This window comes from Morone saxatilis, unplaced genomic scaffold (assembly GCF_004916995.1).
Source record: "Morone saxatilis isolate NCDOM2014 unplaced genomic scaffold, NCSU_SB_2.0 Contig12, whole genome shotgun sequence".
In the NCBI taxonomy this organism is placed as follows: Eukaryota; Metazoa; Chordata; class Actinopteri; family Moronidae; genus Morone; species Morone saxatilis.
In genome coordinates, this window is record NW_023339674.1 from 14,206,796 (window position 1) to 14,217,065 (window position 10,270).

Sequence of the window (10,270 nt, forward strand, 5' to 3'; positions counted from 1 at the left end):
GGGGGGGGGGGGGGGAGGTTTGGAAAATTGACACAATAAACAAAAAATGAAAAAGGAAGCAAGAGAGGCAGGAAAGCCCCTTCTTATTCTTTATCCTGTCAGGTTGTCACCAGCAGCATTTTTTCTGGTATTACCTGGTTTTTTTCTGGTATTACCTGGTCTGGTATGACCTCACTGTCACCCAGCACCCTTGTACTCTTTTTTTTTACTTTTGGGCATCTGTCCTTTTCATCTTTCTCAGCTTGCTAGTCTACTGTATGGTGAACTGAACATGAGGCAGTTTTTGTATTTTTTTCTACTGTTACATGCCTACTTATGGCCTACTAAAGTTCCCTACCTCAATAGTCTTCCTCTTAATCTTCTTCTGGTTTTCCAGGCGTTCCTTTTCTTTCTCCACAGTTCTGGTGGACTCCCTCAGCCTCTCCAGGTCCCGCTGGTACTTCTCCCTCTGAATCTCCAGCTCTTTTCTCTCTTCTGCTAGATGCTCCTGCATCAAAAGGACAAACAACGTTAACTTTGAGTGGAATATAGATATCTGTACATTACACATTGAACTGAGACACATCATACTTTAATGAAAGTACAAAACGTTTAAAATACAATTTAAAGCCATCTCTTTGTAGGTTATAAAAACTAGAACACTTTAGGAAAAGTTTATTTATTTTCATTACACATGAGAAAATCTCATAGAACTGAAGCATACATTCAAGGTAGGACAGAAAACTTCACCTCCAGTCGTCTGCACTCCTCCTCCCTTTGTCGGAGCCTGGCCTCAGTGGCCTCAACTTGTTGGCGATGCCTCTCCCTCTCTTTCTCCCAGCGCTGCTGCTCCTGCCGGTGCTGAGACTGAAGCTTGTGGAAGCTGGCCAGCTCTTCTCTCTGCAGGGCCAAAGTACGCTGTTTCTCCTGCTCCAGTAGCACGTTCCCTCTGTGACGACCGGGCAGGGAGGCCCGCTGCAGCTCAATATGACTGTCCCGCTGTGATATGATGGCCTGGAGACGGGGACAGGAGGAAAATATCAGGTCATTAGTTATTTTAACATGTTTGAGTTTTGTAGTGAAATGTTTCTAAGCAGTGAACATCAAAGTTATCAAGTGAGTCAAACTGCAAACATAAACACCAAAATATAAAGCAATTAATCTGCAAACATACAGAATACCACATGTTTCAATTAGACTTCAGTGACAGTATTACCTGCAGACTATAGAGCCTTTGGGAGAGCATCAGCACTCTGTCAAAGAACTACAATAGAAACACAGGCAAGGTTATCATATCATCAAAAGGACAACACCAGCATCAGCAAAACAGTACACTTCATCAACTTCTTTATGGGTACATCTTTTCAGTTCAGCGGGCATGGGTATGAATATCAGTGCCAGCAGTGTTGTATAGCACAAGGTGACAGAGTTTACCTCAGCCTCGGGGAAGGAGTTGGACCAGATGCGGTTCCATCTGGCAGGAGAGCAGCAGCTCTCATCAACCTGAGCAACAACAGTGATACACACAGCAAGTCATATAACAACATCACAAGCACACTGTGAGTACTGTTCAGTACTGCTACACAACATAAACAATACATAACATATGAAACATTTGAAATGTATTGTGGTATGGTATGGTGGTATGTGATTTCATAATTTAAAAAATTATATTTTTATGAAAGCTCTGTGTTCAAATTAATTTTGAAGGACCATTAATTAATTAATTAATTAAACATTGTTTTATCAAGGCTTTATCTATTTATAAACAAATGAAGTGACAGGTTACAGTAAACATCAGGACATGGAAAATTTCCAGATGACTTGGTCTGGTCATTACTATTTACAGGAAATAACACCGTGACTCATCCCAAGATATGCCGTCTATGAGTGTGTGTGTGCGTGTGCATGTGCATGTGTGCGTGTGCGTGTGTGTTGAGCCCCTACCGTCTGTTCCAGGGTGTTGCTGCCACAGAGGTCTTTGAGCAGAGGGTCAGAGCTGGCTCTCTGGCTTCTGTCTCTGTTTCTGGACTCACCAGAAAAGTTCTTCTTCACACTGCCATCTGGCACAGACACATCAACACCAACGCCCACAGACACGGACACAGAGACAAACACACACAAATAATTAAACTAAACTGATACATAGAAATACAGACAATCACAAACATTGCACTTAAACAACACACATGTAAAACTGAGCCCATAAACTTCTAATTTTTTATTTTTTAAGTGTGCTGGCTTTATCACCAAGAAACAAGTTCTTAGAAAAAGCATCCACATAAATTCAACCAATAAAACCAATTCAAGGAATCAACAGTTTTTGAAAAAAAAAAAATTCAAATTTATTTATAATTCATTAATGGCATAAAGGCCACTGAAATACAACTGCAAATCCATTAGATGGTAGACTTCTTCAGGGAATGGATTGTGCTGGACTCACTCTTATTGAGGATGGTGGGGTTGCTGTCATAGCCCCCAAAGGTATCCGCTCGCCTGGGCAGAACCCCAGAGCCGCTTCCTTCTTCCAGCCGTGAGATTGGAGTTTCCTCCCTCACTCCGGACTGCAGCAGGTTCTGGAGGTTCTCCACTGAAGTGAAAGAGATAGGTTGAAAAGTTGGGATGAGGGAGAGGTTTAGGATACATACAGATTTATTACAGAGCTGCAGTGAGCAGTATATAAACATAAAGTTGACCAAATCTGTGTGTGAAATTCACACAATGCCATAGTGCCATGTCTCTGTATATAAAGCAGACACACATATCATGTAGCACTGTCCTACCCTCAGTGATAGCTCCTTTGAGCAGGGCCTCCCCCTGCTGGAGGTCTGAGGCATCTCCTCGGAGCAGAAGTCTAGAACGTGAAGCGGTGTCCTCTGGACCTGTCACAGACTCTGCCATGTCCGCAAACAGCTGCAGCTTCTCAGTAAGAGTCTGGACGATCACTGCATCCTTCTGACTCAGCCGTTCTACAATGGGAAACATGACAAAGTAAGACTTCATCTCAAACAATTGATACTTCACACTTCTTAGGGACCTTAAACGGCTTCTCCTGCAAGGAATACAATCTGTGTGTCCAAAAACAGCTTTCATAAACCTAAATAAAATGTAGAGAAAAAGTCAACAACTTACCAAAGTCTAACATTTTTAGGGTTAATATGATACATGAGCGCCTCCTAGTGGCCAACTATATGTGATTTTCAAGGTGATTTCTTCATGCAAGTCACTTGATCTTCAGTTACCTTGAAATTCTTTGAACCTGGAAGCTCGTGCCTCTTCCTCCTCACTGAACAGCCTCTCTTCAGTATGAGGACAACTAAGAGGAGACAGAACAGAAGCCATTACAGATGGGGAGACAGAGAAGGCAAATGGTGTCAGGTTCCTATACGTTTTTTGTTATATCCAAATCTTAAAAATTAATTTTTTCCCACAAAAACAGAAATAATAGTAATAAATGTTTGTGCATTTCCTCTTTGTATGAATGCAGCTACCTCTCAACAGCCTGCCGTATGTGTGTCATCCAACTGTTTCGCTCCTCCTTGGAGGTTGTGTGGATCTCGTACATCTCTGGCTCATTGGAGGAGGCACAGATAAGAAACATGGCTTTTTCCTCATGGGCTACCTCCCTGACAATCAGCTTCTGAAGAGAGATCACTGACGGCTTGTTATCCTGGGTGGATAACAATAAGAAGGAGAGGAAGATGGAGGAGGGAGGAGGGAGGAGGGAAGAAACAAGATGTGCTTTTTGATTACTCGCACTTAAGGTAATTGTTTTTGTTAGATAGCTTCATACTGACAGAAGAATCACTCACCACTGTAGCAAATACATATCTCTGATCCTTCTCTTGTAACAAAAGCAACACATCTGACAGGAGCACTGCCAGAATGTCTGGAAGGACAAAAATCACAAATTACACCTTTAGACTTCAGCCTGCAAGCTGGAAAGAAGGTAGATAATAGACTTGACACATTTAAAATGTGTGACTATCTCTTCTTAATGTTAATCCATTCCAAAACCTTTCCAAAAGGACAAGAATGACACATTCTAGATTTATTTTTAAAAAGGGACAGCATATATATGCACACTACTAGAGTGTATATCTTGTTTTACATCATATCATATCATACCTTTGAGCCTGCCAGAAGCAGCTTTCCAGTTGACTGTGCCTTCATGCAGCAGCCGTCTCCTGCCCTGTGCCAGGTCCTCTCTACGAAACACTCGGCCATCTTTGATTTTTCCCAGTGCCTTTGGTTCCATCTTATTGTGTATGTCTCGAAGTCGAGAGTTCTTCTCGTGGAGATTAACCAACGCGTCAACCTGAACGATGGTGTCTTTAATCAGACCCATTGATCGAGTTAGATCCTCATGCTCCTCTGTACCCGCTAGAGACAGAAAACAAATGTGATATTTTAGAGGTTTACAGCCAAATGAACCTATAATGAGTGAAGTTATTGCTCACTAAATATATGGGTGTACTTTCCTCTATAGTGATTTTTCTTTTTTTTTTTTTATTTATCAAATGCATATGAAATGCTTCACCTTCAGTGTTGTGAAGAATGCGCTCCACTAGTACTGGGTACTTGGTAATGCGCTGTGTCACCAACAGAATACACTCGGACACTCCTAACCTCCGAACAATGGACAGGTTGTTGAGTTTCTGTGAAGAAAAAAGTTGTCAATGTTTATGAGACTCCTAGTGGCCTTTACCGCAGAGGCACTGTGGATTAAATCTAAAATAAAAAGTAAAAAGACTGATGCTGCTGATGTGTCTTACCCGTATGATGTTTTGGAACTTTTTGTTGTTATGCAGCTGTTCTTTGTAGTAGCTGACAGCTTCAGTGTGGTGACTGCAGAAATCTCCATAGCTGTCCTTCATCTTCTCGCCTAATTCACCCGAGAACTGGAAAGCAAAGAAAGCCATGCTGTTGTGTGCTGGTCCATACTGCACCATGGCACATGTATAGTGCTGTTTACATCTAATTTGTGTATCATGTTGTGCGTGTGTAACTCTATTGTGATCTACTCAACACAATCAATGCTTGGTGTCTGCATGAGTGTTCTTGTTGGACATGCTCCATTTCTCCTCCCTACCTGTGCAATCAGAATATCTGCTATTCTGTTGATAGTGTAGTTCTTCTCGTTGGGCGAGACAAGGTTTTCTCGCCGACGCTCTCTGAGACGAGACAGGAAATTTGTGTGAAGCTCGAGAAGGTTTTCCAAGCGGGGGAACAGACAGTCCAGCCTGCTCGAGTCCATCTGGAGGTTCTCCTTCAACTCCCGCACGTACACATGCAGCATTATCTTCAGTGTTCGCACGTGGTGCATCTCCGTCTGCATCAGCTCTGTACAATGACATAGTTACATGTAACATGTAAAGCACATACATGTATAATGCATTGCAATGCTTTGGACTGGCTCACAACAGGTGCTTCATGCCATCCAAACCTACCAACCTAACCTATTTTCCTCATATTGTTTGCTTATACATTCACCTGACTAAAACAGCTTTCTAAAGTAGTCCTAAAATTTAAGGGACACTGCACCAATATTACACATCTAAGTCTGTTTGCAGGCCTTGAAGAGAACTAATAAATATGTGAAAAAAGTTGTATAAAGCCTTTTGTGGCTGAAGAGGGAGCTATGCCAAATCTGATAAATTGCTTTGAGTGATGTCGCTTGAGTCAGGCTTCCATTGGGGCTGAATCTTATATATACAGTCAATGGGCTGAATACTACAAGTTTTAAAAATGAGAAAAAAAATTCAGCTTACTCTGCTTCAGGCTATAATAGCCGCATCTCAAATCTCCAACTAAACAATTTGTGCTTGAGTTGGATTGTGGGTAGTTTTTGTCAAGGAAACACAAAAGAGCGAAGCTGCATCAATTTTAATACTATAAATATAAAAAAAGAACCATCCATTGTGAGTCCAACAATGTTAAATCAGTGAAGCACACTTTCAGAAATAAAATGACTAGCGAGCCAGGATGACAGTTCACCAAAACTACCACATCAATGAGCTACCCGTCAATCCAACGGAAGAGTGACTCATTGGCCCGACAGGTACAAGTGCGAACACAACCTCAGAAATCACACTTACCATATATCACATCCTGTCTCTTCACTGTTTCTTTAGAGTGCTTCTTAACAAATTGCTGGTCAACTGCCAAACTCCAGGACTCTGCCTCCAGGTCCTGCGCATCACACTCCAGATCGGCCCGCACTGCTGCATAGTGAGCATCTGAGGAGAGGAGCAGAGGCACATTACAGCGTTATTATACAAAACACATATTTTAAGTTGACTATATATGGCGGTAACCCATGTTTAGGTCAGTGTTTCTGCAAGAAAGCCGGAGGTTAAGTGTGAGCAGAACAGCACCCCAGGGAGCATACAGTCTGGATTATGTACTGTAGCTGAAGGTCCGTCTTGTCACCTTCAAGGAGACGCCAACTTTCAAACTCTCTCAAAATGATTGATGGCAGGAGATGAACAGATCATGTTTCCTCTAAAAGGACAAAAGGTAACTCAAAACCTCAGATGACTTACACAGAATCTTCTAGATTTTGTATCTCTCATAAATGATGAACAGTAATTTTCAAGAGAATATTCCCTTAGAAAAGGTCACCAATTACTTATTGTGAAGCATCCAACTTTAAGAATAGTTTACTGCTGACTTAATGTCTTGTCTTTTTGTATTTTGGCAGGGCGGAAAATGATACATGGCGATAGTGACAAAGCAATATGAACTAAGTAATCTTGACTCAACAAAACAATTTGTCCATACTTTCTTACCACCAAACTTTTTTAAAATATAAAATATAAGCCTTTACTGGCCAAACTATGGAAAAGCTTTTGTCTGGGCACATCGAAACCTTGGCTTCAATAAAGACCTTGTGGTTTAAAGGGTGGGAAGTGGTAAATGGTAAATACTTGTATAGTATCGACTTTACTAAGCTTCCGAAACACTTCAAGGACGCATGATTACAACGTTATACAAACAATAAACATACAAAGCGATGCAAAGCTACAAAAATTCGAACAAGAAAACAAAACTAACTCAATACATAAAAACAAATTCAACAACACCGATGCTAAATAAAAACAAATATCGGAAGCAACATTCTTGCTCCAAAAGGAATAACTTCGGACAAATTAAAGTGGCAGAGAAAGGAAAGAACGTAGCAATAAAATACAATACAAAAAACAACATTAGCTAGATTGAGATATGAGACGAACCCATCTGCCTATCTGAGCCACAGCCGCCCCTATGTTAGTGTCAGTGTTAACCTACATTCAGCACAAGAGGTGCTGATTTGTAGCTGACGCTGCACTCAATACTTGTATCGCATTACTATTTATCAGCAGATAATAATTTGAATTATAGGGGCTTCCTTAAAAAGCTGTTTGTAGATTTATATTATATAGGATATATTATTTATACTGATACAGTCAGCTTGGTGCCTAAAATGATAAAAGTACCTACAAGAAGGTAACCCCAATGCTGTGCTGCATGCTTTTATTAAGGGACATTCGGGCATTGTCAGATTAGTTTTTCTGTGCTCCCTTGAGCAATTATCTGCAAAGCAACAGAGATGAAATATAAGAATCAAAGTCACAAAGTGTGTGTCTGATAAAACAAGAAACCCTAGAACAGGGCAGCTGGGAGAAAAAGATGGTGCAGTAGCTCTTTCTATGTGGCAAGCTACTGAAGAACCCAGTTAGCCTGTCTCTCTCTCCCACACACTACAGCTTAATGAGAAAGGGTGAGGTCACCCCTGACTCCACAAAACACACTCCACACTCTCTCCTCCCTGGACTTAAGAAAACTCCCTGAAGACAAACTATGACTCTGCACTCAGGCAAACAAATAGATCTTAGAGGACTGTAAAGACTGAGAAAGATTAGTTATATTAGATAAACCGTGTTACCTCCCTAACGATTTAAACCAAGAGTGGAACTGTTGAAATTCAAGTCCCATCCCCACCTCGGTCGGTCAACTCACCTTCAACGATGATGGACTCTGTGGTGGAGGGAGCAAGGGAAATGGCGTCTTCGTTGCAGCGTTTGGAGCGGAGAGCATCTGTCTCATCCATCTCCCCAGGGAGGGATCTGAGGGACGACAACCACAGGTCCAAGGTAGCATACATGTTAAAACTGGTACAACTTAATCCCACTAGCTGGTGGCAGTCTAAATAAAGTTAGGAGCCAACATGTACATTTACATTTACATTTACATTTACATTTACAGGTACACAGTACCAATACCATAAAACAGACTCCAAAGAGAAACCCAGGCTGCTACATTTTTCTTCCCCGCTTACTGTTGCCCATCTATGACTCTGTCTTCTGCTCTTGTTTATGCCTTCCCTATGCCTTTGTCTCTCTCCCTCTCCCTACACATTTTCTTAACAATGCAGTGGAATAGTAGTCCACTTCTGAGAACCGTCTAGACTCAGTTTCAAATAGCTTCTGTATTAGAAAAGACAGCTTGCCTTGATATGTCAACTATAAATACACATCTTATGATGGCATAGAGAAAATAGTATTTCAGCAGCAAAGAATCTAAAAATATCCAACATTAACATGCAGCAGATCCTGTGAACATCTAAAGAATTAAAGATTTTGAGAGAAAGATATCTAATTTTTGTGGTGGTTTTTGAACTTCTCAACCCTGAATCCTGTTATTCAGAAGAAAATATTTTTAAAAGGAGACTAGTTACAAAGAAACAGAGAAAAAAAAAAAAACAACTTCTGTGGAGGACTGAAAAAGTCTAACTTGCAAGGCCGAGATACTCACCCTGAGCTGTTGTGGTGACGGAGGCTGTGGCCAAGGCTGGAGGCTGTGGTGGAGCTGGTGGTATGGGCAGCAGTCGGATGAGTGCTAGGTCCCCACGGACTAATGGTCATGCCTGGGGTGCTGAAATAACTTGGGTGGCCATCCAGGGCCTGTGATGAGGCTGGGCCAAACTGCTCCCTCTCCCTGTCCCGGTCTTTTAGCGCTGGGGAGGAAAGACGAGAGACAGGTGAACGGAGAAAATGAGAGGTTACGGAGGAGGAACGTGAGGAGAAAAGAGGAGAGGAGAGGGCGAAAGAAGAAGATGACCAGTGCAGAGGCGAAGAGGAGGGCTTATTTGACTCCTGTCCGAGTCGACCCCAGTATTTTTTCAACCAAGATCGAGGCAGGGATCGGAAGAATCGGCGGGTGATCAGGTCGCGGTGCATCAAAACGCGAACGCCAACACGTCCAGACAGACCCAAAGATGAGGCAGAGGAAGATGGGGAGGAGGATGGTTTAGCAATTCTGGAGCAACCTTTGGAGGCTCCCGTGGTTTGAGTAGTGTCTTTGGTAACAGCTAGCTCCATTGAGTGGCAGAAGGAGGAGTGTAGTAATCCAAACTCCAAAGTAAGGTTCAAAAGTCTCTGTCGCAGGATCAGTAGATATAAAAAGTAATAAAGTACAAGAGTAATAAGTGATGTGCCTTCACTGTTGTAATGAAGGACAAGAAGCAGAAGACAGCATAAAGCCTGGTTTTTATACGCGACCTGCTCACGTGGTTTACGTCCGATTTCTTCTAGCAACTTCTGGAAAGACGCACACCCTTTTATATTGCTCACACTTTCTGATTCTTCACTTTTCCTCAATTCCTCTCGCTGTTTGTCGTTTTCCAGACCCCCTGCACAAGCTACTGATTGACCAGAGCAGGAGATGAGGAGAAATGAGGTGTGGCTGAGAGGACTCCAGCTGTTCAGAGGAGAATAACAACTGCTACAGGAGATTAATTTAAGCTGTTGCTGCTGCAGCCGCTCATGTCTCCTGTGGGTTCAATCACATGCAACAGGACCCGCTGAATGTTACAATTAGCAGTTTTTCTGATATGGACCACTTGATAATAATGGATGAGAGCATACTTCACATTTATTCTGGAGTTTAAATGAGTCAAATGACCTTTAATAAAAACTTTCCTGTAAGGAAGAATTTGACATCCCTACAAATTTGCAAATAATTTGCAAATAATTGTTTTTCTTCCTTATGTTTCTGTATTGATATGTATCTATTGATACAAACCCAACTAATGTGTATAAAAGCTACAATGTACTAAATTTATCCTGGGTTTAGACAAGAATTGAACCAGAGGTAATCATCTGACTGTTCTTAAAGCCTCTTGTATACTCGCCGTTCCTGACCTGTCACGCGACAGTATGACGTCAAAATGACATCGATCTCGCTGGCACGCCAGGATTTAGGCCTTGGCGCCCGAGGTCGTGCGCCACTCTTTTTTTTTTTTCAGCTG

The 10,270-nt window shown here is 41.9% G+C and overlaps 1 protein-coding gene across 1 annotated transcript in view; it reads right to left on the minus strand.

The window, feature by feature from the left end:
* Positions 1 to 10,270, minus strand: part of arhgef18b (rho/rac guanine nucleotide exchange factor (GEF) 18b) — a gene marked incomplete in the record, with an annotated part of 42,893 nt that overhangs the window by 12,249 nt on the left and 20,374 nt on the right. Inside the window, 17 exon segments of the mRNA XM_035653641.1 lie at positions 338 to 487; positions 730 to 993; positions 1,196 to 1,243; positions 1,414 to 1,482; positions 1,927 to 2,042; positions 2,423 to 2,569; positions 2,763 to 2,948; positions 3,222 to 3,295; positions 3,471 to 3,649; positions 3,792 to 3,868; positions 4,108 to 4,362; positions 4,520 to 4,637; positions 4,755 to 4,880; positions 5,072 to 5,322; positions 6,078 to 6,218; positions 7,981 to 8,087; positions 8,776 to 8,977. Of these exon segments, the coding sequence (XP_035509534.1) occupies positions 338 to 487; positions 730 to 993; positions 1,196 to 1,243; positions 1,414 to 1,482; positions 1,927 to 2,042; positions 2,423 to 2,569; positions 2,763 to 2,948; positions 3,222 to 3,295; positions 3,471 to 3,649; positions 3,792 to 3,868; positions 4,108 to 4,362; positions 4,520 to 4,637; positions 4,755 to 4,880; positions 5,072 to 5,322; positions 6,078 to 6,218; positions 7,981 to 8,087; positions 8,776 to 8,977 (2,510 nt within the window).